This window comes from Electrophorus electricus, chromosome 2 (assembly GCF_013358815.1).
Source record: "Electrophorus electricus isolate fEleEle1 chromosome 2, fEleEle1.pri, whole genome shotgun sequence".
Classification (NCBI taxonomy): Eukaryota; Metazoa; Chordata; class Actinopteri; order Gymnotiformes; family Gymnotidae; genus Electrophorus; species Electrophorus electricus.
In genome coordinates, this window is record NC_049536.1 from 16032383 (window position 1) to 16055805 (window position 23423).

Consider the following 23423-nt stretch of genomic DNA (forward strand, 5'->3'; position numbering starts at 1 on the left):
TTACAGTCTACTAGAATTAGTGACACAATACTATAGTATATGTTTTACAAATATTTATTCAATTTTAATTACAACGTTGTCTGGAGTATTAATGTCAAAAATGAGTAGAATGTTTATCTGTGAAAGGTATACATTTATAGAGGGGTGAAAAACAACAGGATAAGTGCCTTCCCCCATTTATTTGAAGGGGATAAGCATATGGACAAAGCTATAGTATAGAGACTATAGTTGCTTAAATGGACAAAGTACTGTGCTGTATTGCTGGCCTGTATACACATGAACAACACATCACCGTTTTCAATTTACAAAGCCCTGGTTAGCAAAATGGCAAAAGTGAAATATACTCTTCATTGTCTATTGATATCATTTTCATTGTCTATTGATATCATTTTGGGATATAAAAAAATATTAGCAATCCAATTTTAATTTAACAAATATACATTAATGTTTGCTCTATTAAATAGTTTTAGTTAGTTTCTATGCAACTAACTGCTTTTACTATACATTGGTTCATTCAAAGTTCAACAGTGCCAACCCAATTTTGTGGGAGGTTGGAAAACTAAAAAAGAAAAAAAACAAACTTGAAATAATGTCTTTGTAGTGGCACCTAATTACTTTGAAGGGACAGATGTGTACATTTGTATGTTGTGGTCTTCATGGCCTGTCCCTTCGCAGAGTTATAAAGACTCAAGTATGTGAATATTTTGGAACATCTATGAAATAATACAGTTCTTGTTCTTGTGGCCTCTTTTTTTAGATTTGGTCCGTGAGCCATGCACAGGCGATAAAGCAGTTACGCGCGTCTGGGAATCTTCAGTGTAATAATGAAAACTTTGGGACCTGGGCTTGGGAATAGGTTTGCCCAGGAAAAATCCCTCTTCCTCAGACTCGGAGGATGAGGAGGAGCACGTGGAACACCAGTCGTCTTCATCATCACCATATAAGTCTTGAAAGTGTTCCGGGCAGGCCATGCTCTGCAGTGCACAGTCCGATGTGGTTTGGTGGTAAAGGTGCTGTCTGTGTCCAGAATGGTTCAGGAGAATTCCTTTCTTGTATTTGGATATATCGGGAACTACATGAGTCTCACAGAGCATTTCTGTGTGCTCTTTGGCTGGCAGGTGGAGGCCGTTTTCTGGGCACGTTTTCTGGCCGTGTCGGCGTCTATGATGCAGTCTGTGATGGCTGATTCGTCTGGGTGATTCCTCCATGTTATGTGTCCGCCTGTGTGCCTTTGCATTCACTGGAGGCAGCCGTGATGTTGTTTCCACATGATATCCATTATCCATGACATCTTCAGAAAATTTTACCTGTTGCGTTCGGGACTGAGACTGGGACTTGGTCCGTCTCAGGACAGGGAGGTGGAGAGGGGAAGGCAGCTCCCCTGAAAGGGACACTGAAAGCCCCTTGTCCTCTTGCATCTCGTCTTCTCCTAGCACCTCCTCATTGTCCAGCAGTGAGTTCAGACTCTTTAAGGAGTTGGTACTCCTGTGTAGCATGGAGGAGTTTAATGTACCCATGTTGCTCATTTTATCACATTCATCTGGCTCCTGCTGAGTGATGCTTTGAAATGAGTATGGGATCTGTCTATCTTTGCTATCTCTGTCAACCGAGGCTCCTAAAAAAGAAGTTCACAAAAAGTCAGATAAGGTTGACCAGCCGACAACAGTGCAACCTGTAACTTGTAATGTTCAAAAATGAAAAAAAAATAGCATACTACGTTTAAAATTACTCCTTTTTAGAGGACCTGTCAAGGCATTCTGAAATGGTACAGCATTGTTTGAAAGCAACTTTTTGGACATAGAAAGTATGTTCCCCCATTTCACTGCGCGTTATACTGTGTATGACTATGTATGTGACGAATAAACCGAACTTGAACTTACCAGTGATGTTTGAGAGAGCGAGGGAGTCCATGGAATCCCCTACGTTCTTCTCTGAATTTCTTAGCTCATCTGTGATACATTCTAAAGAGTTGTTGCACCACTGCCTAGGCTCAGACCAAAAGCCAGCCCCTGCTCCTTGGTCTAGCTCTAGTTCCTGGATCTTCCTGGCACTGGCTGGCCCTGGATGACTACCGTAGGCAGAGTCTCCAAGACCATCCTGAGACTGGGTCCAGGATACATCTGTGTGATGTTTTTTAATGGCCAGATCATGGGCACCCATCTTCACGCCTTGTCTGGCCCTGCAGGCATCCGAATCTGTCAGCGTCCACTGCTCTCCCTGCCTGGCATCTTCCATCTGCTGGAAAACTCCATGCTCGCCAAATTTCAAGAGCAGCTGCGTCATGTAGTCCTCATGCTCAGCCCACCCTTCCAAAGGATCTTCCTGCACCTCCCTGTCCCTTAAGAAGTGCTCCTCTGCAAAGTTGAGGCGTTCCAGCTCATGACACACCGTCTCTGTGGTGTCTATGTGAAGGCTCGGGTGTGGGCAGTCGGTTGCCACTGCTGGATAGTGTGGCACCTGGTTGCAATGCACTGCAGGCCGGCTGCTCTTGCCCATCCGCACACTGCGCCGGGACTCTCGTGACCTAGCCGACTGGAAGGCTGAGTCAGATGAGTCAGAAGCGTGAACATCCTCACCAAGGCTGCATGCCTTGGAGCAGTAGATCCGCCCATCCTTCGGAAGGAAGGGGCATCCAAGGAGAGACATATTGCAATGGGTACAGCAGAAGCACTTATCAGTGGCATGCCAGTGCACACCTTCATACGTCATCTGAGCATGATCCACTCCTGAGCAGGACAGCAGAAATTGTAAGGCAATGGACTTATCTTCAAGCATAATGTTAATCACGTCATAATAATATGAATTGCTATGAAAATGCAGTCTTTCACTTACCAATGTTTTCCCCACAGGCTTCACAGTATTCTGCATATAGAGACTCAAAGCAGCCACAGCAGAAGGGACGACCATCCTTCATAATATACCTCTGCCCCCCCAAAACTGTCTCACACTCGAAACAGGAAAAGTGATTCATGTGCCAGTGACGACCTTCGGCCTCTGTGCACTCATCTGCAAAGATGATCTGTGAGAACACAGTATAAAAGTTGTTTTAACAGTATAAAAATGTATTCCCAAAAGTGGATGAAATGTATTCAAGGTTTGGTAGGAATGGCCCATGCTTACTTCATCACAAGCAGAACATCTTGGCTTCAGGAGCTCAGCATGATGTCTTCCGCAGTATATCCTACCACTGTGGTAGAAGTAGATGAGGTCAACCAGAAGCTCGTGGCAGGTGGAGCAACTGAAACAAGCTGGATGCCAGCAAGGCCCCTGGCCAGCCCTCGAGGCGAAGACTGCCATCTCTCCCCCACTGATGGTTTCCTTACACTGCAATTCACATCAAGAACTCATGAGACCCATTATAAGTAGCCAGAGGCTGCATGCTTAATGCAAACAGAACTGTTTGCAAACACATAAGTCAGGGCAGAACAGTGGGCTTTTAAAAGGGCCGCAATTTGCATTTGTGAAGAACAGACACCCAAATTTCATTCTCCATAACCCTTTCATCCCTTAAAGATTAAATGGCCTTCCATAATTCAGTAGAGCATGACCAAATACAAGGCCACAAGTCTTTTTTGAAGCCACAGTATGTATTTCAAAGCTGTTTCTCATTATTAAAAGCTGGCCTTGTTGTTGAGTGCCCAGCAATTATTGGCATTGGAAACTTGAGAATAAACCTACCAGTGTGGGCCTACCATATCATGTGTGATACAGCTAATTACTTTGCATATTTATTGATGAGGTTGATTAAAGCTAAGGTTCTTTTACTAGTGCTGAGACCATGTGACAGAAGGGCTTCTGTAACTATCTTGCAACTCTGGGGTCCCTTGTAAGGAATCACAAAGTAAAAGTGCATGTCTTGACAACACTGCAAGGAGATGTATATGGTGGACGGAAAGCTTGGAATTCCTACTTTACACTGATATAGTACAATGTGAGTAAATTCCTGCATTTGGGCGTTCTGCATCTTTGTTTTGTGAGAGGCGCGTGCATTGGCGGTACATACATGCTCACAGGCTGTGAACTGCAGGGCCCTGTGCAGGAGTCGTGGAGTCCCCCTGCCCAATGCCTCTTTCTTCCTCTGTGCGCTGAACATATGGAGCTCTCTCCTCTCCTCCTCGCTCAATGACTGGCAGTATCGGATCTGAGATGAAGGGAAGTGAAGGTTTATTTATCCAGATCAAAACCAGATGAGAAAAAAGGTGACTTTTGCCCCAATCATCTCGCTAGAAGTGAGTGAGGAAAAGCTTTTGATGTTTTGTTTTGTTTTGTTTTTAGTATGTTTTTCCTTCACAGCCTTGGATTAGCAGAGCAGGAAAGTATACAAATCAAGCCCAGTGTTTATGAGAAGACATTCAGACAGATAAAAGAAGAGAAGAGGCAAACAAGCAGGTCTGCTTGCCAGTGCATGGCAGTAAATAGCAGTGTCACACTTAAAAGAGCTTTGAGCGGCTCTTTTGCCGAGCTTTCACCAAGGCCACAACTATGCCAGGAACTCTCACTGCTGTGGGGCCCTGACAGCAAACATCCTAAAAATTACACCAAGAAAGAGTTTATTGTCCAAAGCCACAGTAGTTGGGAGGACAAAGGGCACACGCAAGATGTGCAGGATTAATGACTCGATAACCCACTGGAATCACTGGACTCACATTTACAATAATGTAAAGATCACTGAAACAGACTTTGCCATTAGTAGGAGGGGGCTGTTGTTTTGAATATCTGAGTCATTCAACAGCTCTAAGGTGGTATGGTTCATACCTCGTTGTCATGAGGTGGAAGCTGATACAGAAGTTGTCTGATGCGATGTTTCTCTCCAGGGCTATTGACATATGGCACCTTCTCCTCTGGCAAACAGGAGAAGTAGAGCTGGACCTGCAGGAGACACAGAGGGAGGGGGTTAGACATGAGTGTGGGCTTTTAGCAGCTTACAACACCACTAGCATTCATTAATTTTATATTGTTTAGGTTGTCATAAGCTTGCTCTACTTGTCTGTCCAGCAGTGGGGTAATGAGCTGACTCATATAAAGCAGGTTAAAAGTCAGCAATTGTCAGCAGTGACCCTTGGGGATAGTTATGGGACAGGCAGCATTAAGGCAGATATAGATGCTGACTAGAGTGTCCATCATATAAGTGTTAGCGTCATGCTGAAGCCGGGCTGCTAATTCTGGAACAATCTGTGTGTGGCTGGGTGTGTGGATGTGTGGGTGGGTGGGAAAGGCATCTTACAAACAGCAATAAAGTCCCTCTTAACTTGTACTACCCCTGAAAACATTTCAGTTTCTTCATCCTCAGCCATAATATTTCTCATATTTTCATACTATGAGGGGAAATACTATGACCAAAGATATGCAACACAAAATGACACTAGGAGAAGGTGGGTTGGGCGAGAAAGCTTCATTCTATGCATTCGTTCTTTCACTCTCCACTCCTCCTCCCTTGTCCCATCTCGCTCCTCATTGTTTCCATGTGTGGATGTTTAAAGGCAGAGGGGCCCGCCCACCTAGCCTTAGGAAAGTGCCATCTAGCCTCTAGACCTACTCTAGTTTGCAAACTACACACAACCAGGGTAGAAAGTAGCTCCTCTTAATAGTTTTACTGCAGAGTGTACAGTTCCAGTGTTGCACAAGTCCAAACCTCACCCTCATCTCTAATTAACTGTCGAGTTGGTGACATAACCAGTTTTTCCAAGTTTTTTCAATAATAGCAGGTTGTTTCACTGGAAGGCTAACCATGTATTCTGAACACAGAATGAAAAACCATCAGCACCAATAACAAGAATTACGAGTCTAATGATGACTTCTAGATGAAAGAGTCACTACAGGAGGATGGATTTTGGGTCCACGAGTCAATACACATTAGAGCCAGGATATGGCGTTTCGACATTTAGGTCTTTTCTCACAGATGACTTCACTAGTTTTGAACCATCTTCTGCTGTGGAGCAGGGAACAGCAAATTGAAATAAAATTGCTGCCATTAATGACTTGGTTGTCTCCTTTTGCATTTTCAAGCATAGCAAACTGCTGCACTTCTTCATTCCTGATGCTCTGGCGCCATAATCTAAAGCAGTGAAGGGTTTTTCCCGTAATCCCAGCTGTGGGGAAGCCACAGTGCTTCACACTCACACTCAGAGAAAGAGGAGACACAAGTTGTTTTTTGCCCAAGAGCACCTTTATATGTGGTTTAAGACACATGGCTGTGTTTTAGGGTAGAACATATCTGAAACTTAAGTTTTCCACTTGTACAGAAAAGGGCTTAAATCTATTTGAAATGATTTTTAAAAAAAACATGAGAAGAAGGCTCAGTTTAATAGATCAGTGCTTCAAAAATCTGGTCATCAAGGAAAATGTTTATAATCCCACTTGTCTTGTAGCTCGTCACACCCTCCTGAAAGTATAATGGCATGTTTTCAGTGGCGTGCGCATTCTGCACTGTACACCCCTTCAGCTAACCAGGAAACGCCCAAGACAGATTGAACAGTTTTATTTCTGGTTTTATTTGTACGTTCTGTCTGTCTGGTGTAAAATATCACAGGTTCTTAAGAAGCGTATACTCTTCTGATAATAAAAGAATGTTTCAAAGTCACTAGAAAGTGAGTAGATTCTTCTGAAGAATGTCAAGAAAGTCAGATGTAAAAAGCAACAATGACAAGGTCTAACTCTGAAAACACCTAAATGTAATATATGACATGAGTGACGCATCTGCGAGTGTGATAGAGTTTAAATATTGCACCATGCTCACCTGGTCGGGTCTCACTCCTGGAGGGACCCAGGTGTATTCTTCCAGGGCACAACCAGAGTCGTCATCTGAGGTGGAGCTCCTTTGGAAACCCAGTGCCATCTTGGCTCCTCGCTTTTCCATGCCCAGGGTCCTGGCAGCGGGCCGGAACGCCGACACTGACTCCAGACTCATTAGACAAGGGTACTGTTCAAAGGCAGGAAAAAAGGAGAATTGGTCTTCCTCTTTCTTTAAGATGAAGAGAGTTCCCTTAGAGCCAAGAGAAGTTAACCACAAACAGTGAATTTGTTAGACCTTCCCAAACAGGCAGGCATATTACCATGGTGATACTCAGTACATAGAAGACTACTAAGCAGATGTGAGATTCTCCCTGTTTCACTAAATGCTCAGGCATTGTGATGGGGACTGACAGGTGGGTTAGATTGAAGAAAGATTATGTTCAGAAATCTCAGCCCTATGTGATCTTCAGACCAAGCCTTTACTTGTAGATAAGACTGGTGTATATGTGACAAGAGATTAAAAGCTTTTGTTTCTGTCTTTTTGTAACTTTGTACTCAAGTACTTCAGAGTTCTCTTGGTCAGATAAGAAGGCTTTGGCCTCTAGGTGCTGAAAAAGGCACTTCTGTTCCATTCAAATCCTTTGATTTGCAAATGAGACCAACGCAGAGTTTCACACGTCACCTCCCAGCTGACCCAAGAGAAAGCCTTTTTTTCTAAGCATGCTGTGGTAATCACAGTATAAATTACATATCAGTCATTTCCCAGCCGTCTCTTAGCACAGTCTGCCATGAATGGCTTTTAAGTCTACAAATGTAAGTCAAAGTCCCCGGGTTTTCTTATCCTTATTGGCAGCTCTTAATTAAAGTCAGCCATGGTCTGACTGACCCTCCATGCGCTGAGTCAAATGGCAATGCAAATTCTGCTGGATAGCATTTCTCTATTTTCCAACCACTATGATTCATTCAGCCCTCGTCACTATGCGATGGCTGCATTCACGTGGAAATGAGCTGATCACTTTAAAGCAGTATAGAATCATATCAAAAGCCCTTGCACTACGCGGTCAGCAAAGCACGGCACACACTAGACCTATGGCTTGAAGTATATCAGTTTAAGCCATAAAAACGCATGTAAAAATATATACAGTAAGTAGAGGACAAGTAGAACTGTCCAAGAGTCAGATCTTTATTATGATTTCAGCTAGAAGTGTCCAAGCAGCCCATGTTGCCTTATTAAACTGGAAAAAATTAAAAACTAAATGGGCTAATTGTCGTTAGCCTTTGTTTCTAAAACTATCATGCTGCCTACTTCATTAGAAAAATGTAGTGAGAAAAGCACTCCACACAGGTGTGATATACTTAATGCTGTTTAAGCCCTGCAACACACACTCTCTCTCCTTCTCCCTCTCCTCTCTCTCCCTCACTTTCTCTCTCTCTCTTCCTCCCTCTCCCTCTGTCCCTCTCTCTGTCCCTGCTATGCGGACAAAGTGAATTCCATAGCCATTTCCACAGCCAACATATACAGGCACTCATGTTACACCTTGTCATTCTGGCACCAACACAATGTGCAGCTTTGTGCCACAACAAAAACAGCAACCTCCGGAAAGGTATGTCAAAGAAACGGTGTTTTAACATAAAAAAAACAAACCAAAATGTCGCAACAAGTGTGCAGTGTAAAGATCTTCCAGATGTGGAGCCGCAAGAGTGCTTAATTCTCACAAAAAAATTAACAGAGTCTGCGCAGAGAATGAAGATGACAGCAAATTAACTTCTGATCAAGTTTTATATTAATACTTTGGGAATCATGGGTGCGTGAACTAGTAAACCAACATCCAACTAGGTGAACTGGTCAGAAGATAAAAGAAGCTCACCCAAATGTGTTATGTTAATGGAAAACACACTCAGGCAGCTGATATCAAAAAGAGTGAGACCACCAGCAAAGACACATCTAGGACTTCAAGGTATTCAAGATAAGAATAACCTCCCTAATACACACACACTCCCTCACACAAATGAATCCTGCAGAAGCTGACAGACAAATGGGTCTTCAGCTTCAACTCAATGGTACTGAACACTAAACATCATGCGCAATTCATTCTGGTCCCTTTCCCAAGACATCCAGGGCATAATATCGCCCACATAAATCATCCAAGGTCATCATGGGAAAACAACATTCTCATTCTCAGATAAAACACTACTGAGGAGCATTTCAAATAAAATACCATCTTACCTCAGTGTAAAGCATTTTAGTATTTCCAGTACAAGTTTTCTACAGGTAATGATGCTGATGGAATTGGTTCCAGAAAAGCATGTTAACAACAAGTTTTAAGTTCTTCTTTCTAAGCCTCACCACTTAACTGAATAGATTTGGAGGGCTCTCTTATCAGCAGACCTTAATTTTTAACATTCAAATATTTGAACATGGAATGGCAGTGTGTGTTTGTCTCTCATGTCCACAAGTGTGTAAGTGAGTGTGTGTCCCTCCAACATCTCTCTTCCCCTAGTAAGACCCTGAGGCCAGCCCCCTCTCACTCAAACCCTCCTCCCACTGTACTTCAAACACCCACTCCAGACAATCCTCCAGATACACACACATTTTCATACATTCCTCCTGTCAGATGACTGTCTACATATATAAGTCAGCAAGCCCCTTCAAGCTAACAGATTCTAACCTTTTGTTCACAAACCTTTAAAATAGGTAAACCTGTCAACCCACAAGATTATTTCATAGCACATTATTTTACTTATATGTGTTTTTGAAAGGTTATCATTTTCTGACAGCGGTCAGAGTTCCTGTTCTACTTAATACATATGTCATGTGAGAGATGGTTATAACAAATTTGAAGCAATAAACAATAAATGATGATATCCTACTACCAAGCAAAGTGGTATTTAAGATCAAATCCAAACAATATAAAATCACTGATCTATGGCTATTATTGAAATCCAACCCTCTGTTTTTATCAGTACTAAACTGAACCGTGTACGGTTCTCACAAGCGCTAGGTGACGTTGCCTTTATTGTATCGGTCTCCTGACAGGCTGTGGGGTGACAAAGGGCCCTGCAACTCACCTCTCTCCTCTTCACTTCAACAGTGAACAAATTCTGAGCCTTCATTTTAGATGTGTGATGCAAATAATGCAAATTCTGCCTTAGCAAACCAAACTTTGATTTAGAGAACTGAAACTTGACTTGATGATGTCAGCCTCCACCATTGATCATGATATGGACTCTAAAAGGGCTCATAGTGCTCATGTTAAGTCACATGACAAATGTATCACCATCATTGTTCATCAGACAAAAGCTGCCCTCACCCGACACGCCGCTCTGCCATCGCCATGGAAACTAAGGCAGAGCAATTCTGATGTCTGGATTGATGCGTCTAAACGTGGGGCAAGTCTCACTTGAGGATGTGCTCACAAGACCGCCAAAATTAATCCAAAACCAGGCCGAGTCTCGCTTTGGAGCTCTCAGCTGTTCTTGAACTGTCCATGAGATGACAAAGCATATCTGTGTAGAGCATACTCAAGGGCTGAGAGCAGGCAAACCTGGAACCGGCGAAGCCTGAGCAAGAGCACTTTCACATAGAGAATGAACCGCATGAAACCCCTTCTCTCCTGAAGATGTTTATCAGAAACACTCAAAGGAACTCCCTTCAAAGCAAAATAATCTAGATCAACCAAGTGACCATATGGCACAACCAAGTGTGCCATATTAAATGGTTCCACTGAGTGAGGCCAAAGGCAAAGACAAAGTCAGGACCTTTCTAACTTAATTAAAGCATATTAAAATACCCTGAATGATGAATCTTTCTTTACCAATTTTATGTACAAAAGCTAAAAAGCCTTGGCATGTGTGTTGAAGGACTGAAGAGCACTTCTCTTCCTGTTTCCTTCAAGGGCTTTTAGCTCCACGCTATCACCCACAGCCTTGCATGGTTCCCTAGACTTTATCTTTAAGGAAGCAATGTCCTAAACACCTAGGTTGGACATCCTCTACTTCACATTGTAAAATGGAGTGACCTTCCCCTGCCAAGCCATTATATGTGATAACACATATTTCACCACATTGCCATGCCAAGTGACAACTGCTTAAGAATGGTCACTGTCCTGTTGCATTCACATGTCAGTGCCATCTAACTAATGAGTCTCCTTGTTCAACCAACCTTTGACCCCTGCGCACACCCTTGGTTCCCAGTTCATCTCTCTTACTCCTTGAAGTCAAGCTTCTCCATGCTTGTAGCTACCACACTGTCCAGAATTTCTAAAAAGCATGAGAACTTAATCATTCATTTTAAAGGCATTGCCATACTTAATATTCTAACAAACAAGTATATGGTAAGTAGATGTTCATGAAAAAGGAGGGTGAAACAGAGGGAGAGCATAGGAAGAGCTGTTTTTCATTTCATCTCTAAAATAAAAATCTGTGTGCCTAAAGATTCCATGCAAACAAAAGCTGTTTACACTTGAATGGATAATGTCTTCCAAGTCATTAAATAGTCTCAATAAACCAGTACCTGAAAGTGGTGGCAGTATGTGCTGATGTGCCATTGAGAGTGTGGCTATATATACATGTTAATGTCTCAGTTAACACATTCAAGTGTTTGTACAATGCACAACAATTGCTCCAGTGTAAGTTTGATTACCATAGGTTAACAGTTCAAAGGCATTCAGGATGTTCACTTACTGTAAAAGACAAAATAGGAAACTTCTAGAGGGGGGATGTGGGTTGAGGACCCGCTATTTTCCGTGATAAGTCCATTGTTTGTGTCAGGATTGCTAAATGTCCTGGGTGGGGATGAATCGTAGCTAGGAAATGCTTTGACAAAGTGAATTCAGTGCAATAAACACACCGCACTATGAAGTTGCTTTGCTGCTGGGGTAGACCCATATGTGCATCAAATATGGTTTGAGAGTTGAAGTGTAACTTCCCACATACAGGCCTTTCACACCAGTGGGACCATGAGCCAGAATTGCACAATTGCCTAGCAAAAGTGTAGCCAAGCATTTACATCAAATCAAAACCATCAGAACATGCCCTGACAACAAGGTGAACAAACAAGGAGACTCATTCTGGATAGATGTTGCTCTTCAAGCTCCAGCCATTTTAGGGTAGTCTCAGTAGAGCATGAAAAGGAACCTCTGTTGACACCTTTGATGACCTCTATTGACCCCTTTGTCGACTTTGACCTCTATCACCTCTCGATATGCCCAGGCAAGTACACTCAACCCAATGAGGATCCAGCTGAGTCTCTCTCTCTCTCTCTCTCTCTCTCTCTCTCTCTCTCTCTCTCTCTCTCTCTCTCTCTCTCTCTCTCTCTCTCTCTCTCTCAGGCTACTGTCACTTTTTACACCTATTACAACACACATCGGCAACTGCTATCCAGTTCACACAGCCTCAACTGCATGTACGTTAGGATCCCGTTCATGGCCCGAGCTTTGCCACTTGCCTGAATTAGCGTGGCATTGACAGTTTGCACCTGAACGTGGCTGTAATGCCGCTGCCTTCAGTCCCGCCCCAATTCATGGCTGCCAGGCCAGAAATAAAGAGTTGGGGATGGCCTTGTGCTTTTCGCAGGCCTGTGTTAATATTTAAAGCCAGCGAACAGTATAATAACCAGACTTGTGTGAGATAACCGGCTCATAAAAACAGCGCACTGCGTGCCAAGACCTAATAGCCGCCAAGGGGTGTTATCGAGACACCTCCATGGCAGTAGAGCAGGGTCATAAAAGTCAATAAAGAAAAAAAGAAAAGACCAATGTTCCTTTGTAACCACAGTCTTGAATGCTTGGAGAGAACAAAAAAGACCAAATTAGCTGAGAGCTATCACACTTCACAGCTATGTGCAGGGGCTCGCCCAGCATCACGCATGCTGTGTGTCATGCTCACACCAGCAGAACTAAAATCCTTGGAAGATAACCTGCAGTTTTCTACTCCAAATGTATTACACAGGATTGAAGATTCTCAGTGTCATTAAGGAGAGGGATTTACAGCTTGACTTCTGTTTCATTTTCTCATACATCTAGTCTACCTAAACCCACCATTCAGGTTTCAGGCTAAAATCTTGACAGCAGTTGATTGATAAATTCCACTGTATCTAATTTAACAAAGGGATCATTATTGATTTACATTATCTAATCAGAGATATAACATTTTTAATCCCATAATTCAAGTAATCATAGTTTAAACCTACTGAGTTTTATTTAAAAAATAATAATAAAAGCTTGTCCCATTATTAAACACTCATAATTACAATAAACAAAGCTGTGAGGGGGAAAATGGTTACTTTAGACACACACTGACACACAAACACACACAAACACATACACTCACACACACACACACACACACACACACACACACACACACACACACACACACACACAAACAGACACATGTGTGCACAGACAAACATCATTCAGCTATCATCAGAGTCATTTCACAGAGTTAGCAGTGACCATGTTAATAGACTGGATAACTCTGGAGTATTTATTTGTAGCACACTCCATTTGATCTGTATGGGTGAGCTGTGTGGGAGAGCTGGAGCTATGGGTCAGTGACTACCTGACTCTGTCCTTTTAGCCCTAGGACTTCAGCTGCTGCCCCATTTAGCCCCTCTCTCTCTCTATCTCTCTCTCTCTCTCTCTCTCTCTCTCTCTCTCTCTCTCTCTCTCTCTCTCTCTCTCTCTCTCTCTCTCTGTGTGTGTGTGTGTGTGTGTGTGTGTGTGTGTGTGTAAAAGCCTATTTTATTAAGGCGCTCCTATTTTATTAAGGCGCAGCTTAATTTTCTATTGTTAACTAATGTATTTTGTCTTAAGAAAGCCTAGCTACAGATTTCACTTCACTGAAAACATATTCACACACACCCAGCCCACTCTAACAGCCACCGTTTTCATTTTTATGCATCGGGACAGAGGATACGTTTAAAATTATCTAATGTATCTCAATACAGCCCCAAGCCTTTCGAGTGTCCAAGCACAGTGCTTGCACGAAGATGGGGGACCACCCAGTAAAGTGTTCCTGCCGGACACTCTCTGCTGGGTCTCAGCCCGCTTCCACGTCTGATAATTACAATCATTTAGCCTCTTTTCCGAAAACAACAACAAAAACAAACAAAAAAAACCCATCTGCACCTAATAAGCAGACTGATGACTCTGATTATTGATGATATAGCGTTCCGCGGAGGAAACAGACCAGACAGCAATATCGCACAAGCCATTCGTGTTTACGAGCGATGGCGCATTAAACGTGGAGGCAGAAGCGAAACTTGAAACGCTTTATTATAAATTAGTTTATTTTTCTTGGCTGGTGGAGTTGAATTGTACTGTGTGACTAATCTATCTGAAGCTTTATGGCAAACTGTCCCTCGTCAGTGTCTGTGTGGAAGTCAGAGTTCTAACTTCAGGGACTATGGGAATATTGCAATCAAAGTTGTTTCATGTGTTAAATCAGGTTCCACACGAACTAAATCTGACCATGATTTGAAAATCGAATACAGAGTGACTGGTGTTTAGGATGACAATGATATCGCTAAGGATGTCTGGATAATATTTTGTTCTCCAGGCTTTTAGGGATTAAGTATAGAGTTGGAGTTATTTCCATGGCAATCGCAACCCTGAGTACTATCTTGCATCACGTCCACCATTTGGATGGTAATTAATGCCTCTCCTATCCCCAAAGACACATGTAGGCTAGGGAACCGCGACTGGGTATACAAACAGTAATGACGCTATCCCTAAGGCATTATCTCTCTCTCTCTCTCTCTCTCTCTCTCTCTCTCTCTCTCTCTCTCTCTCTCTCTCTCTCTCTCTCTCTCTCTCTCTCCCCTGTATTACTTAATCCAGCTACTTTCTCATCATTTATAAACCACTTACATAGCATGTGCAGGGAACCGAGGACCCAGCCTAATACTTTTAGCCGCCTGACAGGCTGTGCTTTACACTGCTTCCGCCACCATTTACACATGGCGCCAGGACAGCGGTGTGGGAACCTCAGAGCTGCGATCGGCTGCGCCGATCCCAAAACAGTGGTCCCTCTGTTTCAAACAAACTCAGCCTTGGTCTACAAACCAAGCTCCCTCTGTATATGCCGTGTAATGTCAATCCGGCAAAATGGCCATAGGCCGTTTGTATCTTGCCGTCATATGGTGGTTAAGGTGGATGTCCAGGGTGGTGCACGGCGTGAGGGGGAAGACTGGACAGCTGGCCGTGGCTCATCAACTTCAGCCACAAGAGTCCCTCCTCTGTATTTATTTGTTTGAGTCTGTCCTGCAAGGTCCCTCCATTAATCTACTGCAGATGGAAAAAAAGGGAGTGACGTTGAAACACGGAATCAGACATAGTAAGAGAATGAAAGACAACTTTGAGGAGGACATGGACTAACAGTGATCATTATCTCTGTTAGATTAACATGCATATCATTGAAAGGTAAAGGCTTTGGGTCTCCTTCCAGATGTCAAAGCCCCGGAGGGAGATTCCATTCAGTCTAACCACAGTGGGAACACACATCCAAACTGCATGCGTCTATGTGTGTGAAAGAGAGAGTGAGTACAAACAGACAAGCCTTCACATGTTGCATTTCACAGCTGAACGAGTTAAGATAATGATGTTTGTCCTGATGTAATTTTTTTTTTTTCTGCAGAAAGCAGACAGCCTGGTTTTTGGGGTTCATAAAAATAAACACACATGGTGCTTATTTACAATGCTATTACTATGCGAGCATTTAGGTTCCCATACTTTTACCTGTGCAAAATGGGTATACAATAAATTCTCTGTTGGGATGAGGCTGGGGAAACTCCCGGTCCTTCATTAGCAATCTGCGGTGAATTTATGAGCATGTCTTCCTCCCCAGGTTCCATGCATGTATTTATTTCAGTAAAGGTGAAGAGCGAGCACCAAGACTGGCGTCTATTTTACGGCTTTGTGAGTGTGATCTTGTTTAGGGGATTTCTGCATGGTGGGGGACATGGAAGCAGTTGTATGTGGTATGTGTTCGAGCTCAGTGGATGACACGCTGCAGATGGCAGTGCCAGTAGCGCTGGGTACTCAGTGTGGAGAGGTGGAGAGTCAGGGTTTTTTGTGCTGTATTAATGCACTGTACTTTATACTGAAGAGGAGTTTTGCTCTGAGAGCCTGGTTACACACAGCATCCTCATGCATCCTAAAGGGGTGTTTGTGATGGCTAATTCAGTTTGGGTTGTGTGTGTGTGTGTGTGTGTGTGTTTTCTTGTGACTAGTCTTGGGACAGTGCATTCAGAGCTTTGCTAACTTTTTGTTTTTTTGGGGTCTAACGGTGATAACATGCACATGGCATTGATCCAAACTAAGGAAAAATCAACCCATAACACACCCTCCCACCCACACGCACACACAAAAAACAGATGCTCGATGCACAGATTGCATCCGATGCTCCCTCCCTGCACATCCCTTCCACCCCAAAAGCAAATACAGCCAAACCAGGCTTCTGCGTCTTGCGCTGAAGCATATGGCCATTATAGATCTGTACTGGGGCTTTGGTACTGACTTGAGGTCATGCATGGGCAAATAGGAAGAGGACGCTTCTCACCTGCCACACTGCCAGGTCTCCCACAGTGCCAGTCTGCTAGTCCATTTGTCTATCCTTTAAAGAGTAACAACAAAGCCTCCATCCCTCCCAATTGCCACTGTGGTTCCCCTTTAATCTCCCTCCTGATACTTCTTATCAAAGGCAATTAGTGCACATCCAAGCTGTCTCTATGACTCACGTTTTGTAAAGAGACAGCACTGAAGATACTGATTAGAAAGTCGCGATGATGGGACACAGACCCTCGTCTGGTAAATCCAGTTGTTATTTCTCCTTGTATGACACCATTCTGCTTGGGTAATGGACCTGTGATGCATAGAGCCTGCGCATCACGGTTTTGCCATAATATAGACCAGAATGCCCTGGAGCCTGGAATGCTGCTGCTCTATAAGCAGTGCAGGAGTCCCAGGGCTATGATACACCTCCAGCTGTCTATCTTGGGAATCTTTGGAGACAGTGTAACCAGCAACCTGAACACTGATTTAATAGCAGTAACAAATTCAGGTCTGCGTCTCACCTGTGTCTCACCTGCATCTCATCTGCATCTCATTTGCGTCTTGCGCAATCCCAATTGTCGGCCAGGTTGTTTAGACAGCCAAAGAGGCTACAGTTACAGTATGCTGTGCCATGGTCCCGTCACTTTTTCCTGCTCTTCTTTCAAGCTGACTTGCCTGGATTTACAGAATTGGCATGAGCACAAACATAACAAATGTGCCTTCAAGTTTACCTTCAACTGAAGGCTTCCATTGATTAGGGGCCATCGTGGCAGGGTTTGTCGCATACAGATGTCTCGGGTGGCCCAAAGGCCGCCACATGTTTGTGCGTGGTGCAGGCCTGATTTATATAGGCGAGCACATGTTCAGCACCTTGCAGCATAAATGGGGGCTCTGTGACACCCCTGGCACTCTTGACCCATAAACCAACATGGCTGTGTGTCCAGACCACAAGTGCCCTGTGCACGTGTGCTCGGCTGTGCACAATGGCCCTCTCATATGCACACGTGGGCGTCCGTACAACAGATAAGCCTCTGTCACTTAACGATCACATTTATTTAAAGACTCTGAAAACCCAGCATAAAAATATAAAGTACTTCTAGATGTTGGGGTATGTTTTATATGATATATGGTGTTGGATCCAACTTTTTGCTTTTAAATTACGCACACATACACACAGCAAAACAGTTAAAAGTTTTCCTCAAGCTCACTAACTTTGAAATAAACTTTGGACATCCCTTTTGGCAGCGCAGAGATGGAAAGTGCAATACCTGCTAATAGTGAGTTTATGTTACACAATTAGTGAGTTTATGTTACACAATCACCAGACAAAAAAAAAATGCTAAAAGGAATGCTGGACCTCCCTGAGCTACTGATGGACCCCCCTCGGCCTAAAAGCGATCTCACAAGGGCCGGTGCTGGAGGGACCGTCTCATTCACAGCATTCCAGTCAGCTGACATAGCACTTAACATGTGGTCCTAATGGCTCATGTATTAACCAGGTCTTTACTTAGCCCTGAGATCTCCTCACTGTGCTCAGTTGGCGACCTGCCACATGTTCTGCCGGAATCACCTGACACCCCCCTGGGTCTAGTTAACTAGTTTGTTATTGAGTCTCATAGTGGGCTCCTCATGTAGTCATTGCGAGACACAGAGGAAACAAAGGGACTGGTAGCTTCCTGTAAGGAATGGCCATATATGTAACACATTAGATGGACAAAAATATAAGTAATGCAGGCTTCACCACAAAACAGTTCTCTGTGGTGAGGCGCCGAGCAAAGCCAATGTTAACAAAGGGGTCCAACCACTAGGTGACACCACCACCCCTTCTACTATTGGGAATGAGCTCGCTCTGCTTTCCCGGTTTTTTTTAAGGTGTCTTTAAGGTGTTAGTGAGCAGTGATGTTGTTCAGGCACTCAGGCACTCGAAGGGCATCGTGACAATCTACATCTGGGATTCACCGTCAGAAAATGAAAGAATTTACAAACAATAAATATTACTAAAGAATCAACTGCAGTACAAGTCAGCCAAAAGATACGAGAGACGTAAGATACTGACTGCGCGTTATGATTAAGATATTCCGGCACGGTTGTATTTTAAAGAGTTGTCCTGAATTTCGTGACAGTGTGACTGAAGTGCCAGCTGTGAGTGACAAGGACCAGCTGAGTCCACACATCTGGAGAGCAGTATACATGAAACGTAAAAAATCACGTTCTGCGCTTTTACAATCGGTCTTACATAAGATTAAGTAAATTAAGTATATATATATATATATATATATATATATATATATATATATATATATATATATATATATATATATATATATATATATATAATTGAATGTTATAGATTCCAGCCCACGAAGCAAGTGTAATCATAGTTTGCACTGACTCTTGCACAAAGAGTAAACCATGCTATTTATACTATATACTATAAGTATAATATATACTATATACTATAAAAGTATATATACCAAGAATAAATACAAAAACGACTTTATTGCGCGTTCATTCGCTCGTTCTTTCTGCCTCCCCGAAATGTAGTGCTAAAATGTCCAGAAATATGTAACACCGAAAGTCTGTGTTGTTTTTTTCATATAGGTAAGTTTGAACATGACTTTCCAGCTTGTCAAGTTGAACCAACGTATAAAAATACACCCCACTGCAGAAAAAAAGTAAAGGCATAACTTCATACTTACACGATAATCTCAGAAGTAGGATAAAATCGTAGACTTCCTCAAATAATCACACCGTAACCTATGTCATTTGCTTAAGTTCCAACCGCAAGTAAAGGAACAAAACGTCCACTGTCGATGATCGAGTAGTTTTCAGTATCCAAATAATGTGAACCAATCGCCCAACATAATGTAGACGCGGGGCTGTATTTCAACCCCAGCTGCAAGCAAGTGAACTTGCTGTGTATAGCTCCGCCAGTTAAAGACCCGTGTGCGTTCACGGGCGCTGAAATGACATTAACGTTACTTTCTGCCTATTGGCTTAAACAAGCAACCCCCACCAATCCCTCGACAGCCTGAGAATTCTTCGCAGTCTGGAGAAAGCGGCTGGTCTTCTCATCTCACTTTTAAATGCTTCCAAAATAAATTGTGCATGGAGTCGATCTCTAAATGCCTGTAGCCTAAGCGCAAACGTGCTTGTATCATATTAACACAGAAAACATAACTGCATGGTAAGAAAGAAATATATTTAAGATCAGTTGGTATTGAGTTAGTTTATTAGCCAATAATACTCAAGAAAGAATGAAGGGACTCCTTTCCTTTTTAAACGTAGCCTAACTGACAGTTTTATAACTGTCCTTTATAACTGTCCTAAGTATTTGTTCCACTTGGACCTCCTTGCTGGCACTCTGTGGTGGAGTGGCATGGGGAGACAATCACGTTATTCTGCAGCACCTCTGAGGCACACTGGAGTGAAGTGTTTTTCTCAGTGTCTCAAGGACAACACTTCAGCCCCAAGACTTGGCAAACATGGAAACAAATGTGCTTCATCAAAGTGCTAAATTTAAAATTCCAGCAAGATCTAATGCTAGAACTGAACGGTTTCTGCAAAGTATTGCCTTTAATGTTGAAATGAACAGGAATGGTGGTCACTACCAACTCTGTTTATTCTAATGACTCTAATTCCAGTGTGCTGTATTGTCAGATTACTGTGTACACCAGAGATGGCACTTTCCACTCATTCTATATGGATGAATCCCACATTTCCAATATTATTCCTAGTACATTCAGTTTAATGACTTGTCCTTCCTTTCCCATACACTATTTTTCAGTTTGTCCCTTTCCCTTTCTCTATCTCAAACACATTCACCCTCTGACACGCACACACGCACGCACGCACACACGCACGCACGCACACACACACACACACACACACACACACACACACACACACACACACACACACACACACACACACACACACACACACACACACATACACACAGGATGTCACAGAAACCTGATCATCCTTGACTTTATCTTAAGACTTTGCCAGCGCAGATCTAATCCTGATCTAATTGCAGTGTTGCACCAACAGTAAGGGGACGTTTATGCTATTGGAAGCGGAAATGTGCAGTACATCTGCTGTGGGCGTTGTACACTGTCTGATCCCCTTTCCCTGCTGTCTTGACTGCTAGAGATGCTTACCAGACAGTCTCAAGACCAGCAGACATCACTCCAAATCTTTCTTTGGCTTGTCCCAGTTTGGCCTCTCTCTCTCTCTCTCTCTCTCTCTCTCTCTCTCTCTCTCTCTCTCTCTCTCTCTCTCTCTCTCTCTCTACTATGCTTCTCTCATTTGTGTGCCAGGTTTGTGTAGTTCTTTTTGCCTAGTGAAAATTAAAAAAGAAAGAAAGAAAGAAAGAAAGAAAGAAAGAAAGAAAGAAAGAAAGAAGAATGACTACAAGCATTAACCATGTTGATTACACAATCAATCCGACACAGAAATCAAACGTAGACAGGACGGTGATCTGATTACATCCACACTGGGCTGTCAGTCTTGCTGAAACATGACCTATTCAGTGAAACTGAGCTGAAACAGTGGTGACATGAGAGTTCTTCCATGTGGTGAATCTGGTGGTTAACAGTTAGCCTGAGGTTTCTTTGGATTCTGAACCAATAAGCTTAACGCTTGTTTTTTGTTTTTGTTTTCTATTATTTGGAATGTTAGAGGGATTTTGTGGACCTTCCACAGATTTCAATCAGAACCTAATCATATCTAGAATCTTTGGGGCAAGGTTTTATCTCTGAAGTGTGCTCGTATGTTTATACTTCTCCCTTCATCTCATAATGTTATCAGCATTTCACCAGAGGGGCGGTGCTTCTCTCCTGGGTCACAAGCCATTGCTAGAATTCAGCAGATCGCTGAAGTGCCTGCTTTCAAACCCATGGAACTTACTAGCGTGGCAGCTGGAGCTGAGTCCATCTCTACCATGCACACTCGTTGTCTGCCCAGCAACACTGACAAAGACCTTTATTCTTAGGGACAGATGACATGGGTTTACAGAGGCCCATGCCAAAACCTGGCAAGCTCCTGCAAATACCCACCCTCCCACATACTGAAATATTCCTGCCCCGCATTAGGTTAAGACAAGTGGTGACATTGTTCTTGGTGACAGTCAGAATGAAGCTACACAAAAATAAATACACATACATTCAGAATATGAAACAGAGGCCCAGAGGTCAATATGCCAACCGTCATGAGATATTCAGTACATGAAATATTATGCGTGCGCATGCAGATCCATTCACTCACACTGATCCTGCCTTGGATTAAGACCTATGCTGCACTTGTTCCTTCGTAATCCCTTTTAGGGATCTTTGCATTGTCTCCACCCCAAGGCCACTTCAAACCTAACCTGGCCTAATTATTCTCCAGCGCCACATCCAGATCCGCTCAGAGTCTATTACAAGTGCACTTATGCACTTCACTGTCTGTTTGGCCCATCATGTCAAAGTCCATTGTTCCCTCTAACACACTGTCAATAAGGTTCTTATTAGAGTCGTCCTCTGGATGCAATTAACCGAGTGGAAGGCCCCTGTGTCTTCTTAAAGTCAGCTGCTCGCTTCGAGGGCCAGCAAGGGCCAAACCATGTGGGCCATTTCGCTGACTCATCATGGTATTCTACAAACGAGGCTGTCTTGTCTACTCTCGGTTCGTTTAAGTTCATTTGTGTTTATCTTGACTCAGATCACCATCGACGTGATAAACATCGCTCCAGCTGGGCCCAGCGGTGGAACCATCCTGCTGTTCCTTGTTCATGAACTGCACAAATGAGGGTGACCCAGATTCCACAGAATTCCAGCTCACTAACAAGAGAAATGCTTGTTAAAACTTTGCTACTTGATGCAGCATTGCAAAACCGGAGCCCGAGCAGGAATGGGCTTGAGAGTTGAGCTCTGTTGTAGTTACCACAACTGGAATCTCAGTTGAAAGCTTATTAAAACTAAATAAACTTGTCTTCTTCAGCAAACTCAGGGTTTAGCTTTGTTGGAAATATTTGTTATGCTATAACAAATTTCTATGGCTGATGGTCACAGGTCGTTTGTGTTTGGCGGAGGGGGCGGTGCTCAGAAGGGTTGACGGGTACTGTTGCAGAATTTTTGCATTTTCTCATTCACCCACAGCTTTACCTCCTTCTTGCTCTCTTGAGGTTGTCATCTCGATTCTGGGGGTTAATGGTGATCGCTCATTAATGCTATTATCTTAACGGGTAATCGGTAAACCAATATTAACCCAGAAGATTTAGCCGAAGAGTTGTGGAACCAGTCAAACAAACACGGTGACTTTAAATGACCTAATTAGTGCTCCTCTAATAACCAAGCAGAGCAATGTAATGGCATGTGAATTAAAGGCGGGAAAAAGCTCAGCAATGCTAAGAATTGGCCCCACCAAATGTCATAATTGTTTCTTTGGTTTTTATTGGAGAATGATTGGTTGGGGGGTGTGGTAGGAGGGGAAGTTTACTGTGATGGGCAAACAAACAAACAACTAGAGACCAGATGCAAAAGGGAGAGGGCCAGAGACCAAAGCTCACAAATCAGGTTTCCCCAGTGCACTGAAAAAAGCTTAAACGGCCGTAATATCCATGCCAGGATCTGTAGTTAATGTTCTATAAGGCAGCTAAAAGTTCAGTAAGGCACACTGAATCTTACTGTGGCAGTTTATTCTCTTTGGGAATATATTCAGCAGTGTAAAACTGCAAGTGTATTTTACATGTTCCCTTGGGTTTCATGTTCTTATAACTGAGGAATATGTGTTGTTCACATGTGGCTTTAAATTATAATTTCTGTCTGGATGAGGGACACTATGTGCAACTGTTGTCTTTATATTTTGGGGGGGGTGGGGGGGGGTGGAGTATTTTGCAAGGTCTGTGTTCTGGTGGTGGTGGATTTGGTTCCACCCTCTGGGTGGGGACAGGGTTGTGGAGGAAGTGCATGGTGGCACGTAGCTGTGGGTCAAGCTGTGGAATGTCACATTTACCCAGGGGCCTAAGAGAGCCAAGGGAAGAGCTCAGGAGAGAGGGGAGGGCAGTCTGCTTGCTTGAGACAGGGTTGTGGGGGTGGGGGTTGATGGGAGGGGAGTGGGGAAAGTGGGGAATGAAGGAGGAAGTGAGTAATAGAA

At 43.3% G+C, this 23423-nt stretch overlaps 1 protein-coding gene across 2 annotated transcripts; it reads right to left on the bottom strand.

The window, feature by feature from the left end:
* Positions 1 to 38: 38 nt before the first annotated feature.
* On the bottom strand, positions 39 to 19253 carry prickle1b (prickle homolog 1b). 2 transcript variants are annotated; one of them, XM_027011089.2, is made up of 8 exons: positions 18986 to 19253; positions 6737 to 6919; positions 4756 to 4869; positions 4004 to 4141; positions 3121 to 3324; positions 2833 to 3019; positions 1881 to 2726; positions 39 to 1615 (listed from the first exon to the last, which is right to left on the bottom strand). In XM_027011089.2, exons 2-8 carry the CDS (start codon positions 6905 to 6907, stop codon positions 714 to 716), a joined length of 2562 nt encoding a protein of 853 aa, XP_026866890.2. In that variant the 5' UTR covers positions 6908 to 6919; positions 18986 to 19253; the 3' UTR covers positions 39 to 713. The 2 variants fall into 2 exon arrangements, with proteins under 2 accessions (XP_026866890.2, XP_026866891.2); XM_027011090.2 differs by lacking the exon at positions 18986 to 19253 and adding an exon at positions 10895 to 10966.
* Between the last annotated feature and the right edge of the window lie 4170 nt (positions 19254 to 23423).

Bases quoted from the DNA above. Each gene is read 5' to 3' on its own strand.
- prickle1b (XM_027011089.2), bottom strand. From the start codon at position 6,907: ATGAGTCTGGAGTCAGTGTCGGCGTTCCGGCCCGCTGCCAGGACCCTG. The intron at 4,870-6,736 runs GTGAGCATGGTG...TGTCTCCTGCAG, and splicing joins CAGGAGTGAGACCCGACCAG to GTCCAGCTCTACTTCTCCTG. The intron at 2,727-2,832 runs GTAAGTGAAAGA...TGTCCTGCTCAG, and splicing joins AGCCTGTGGGGAAAACATTG to GAGTGGATCATGCTCAGATG.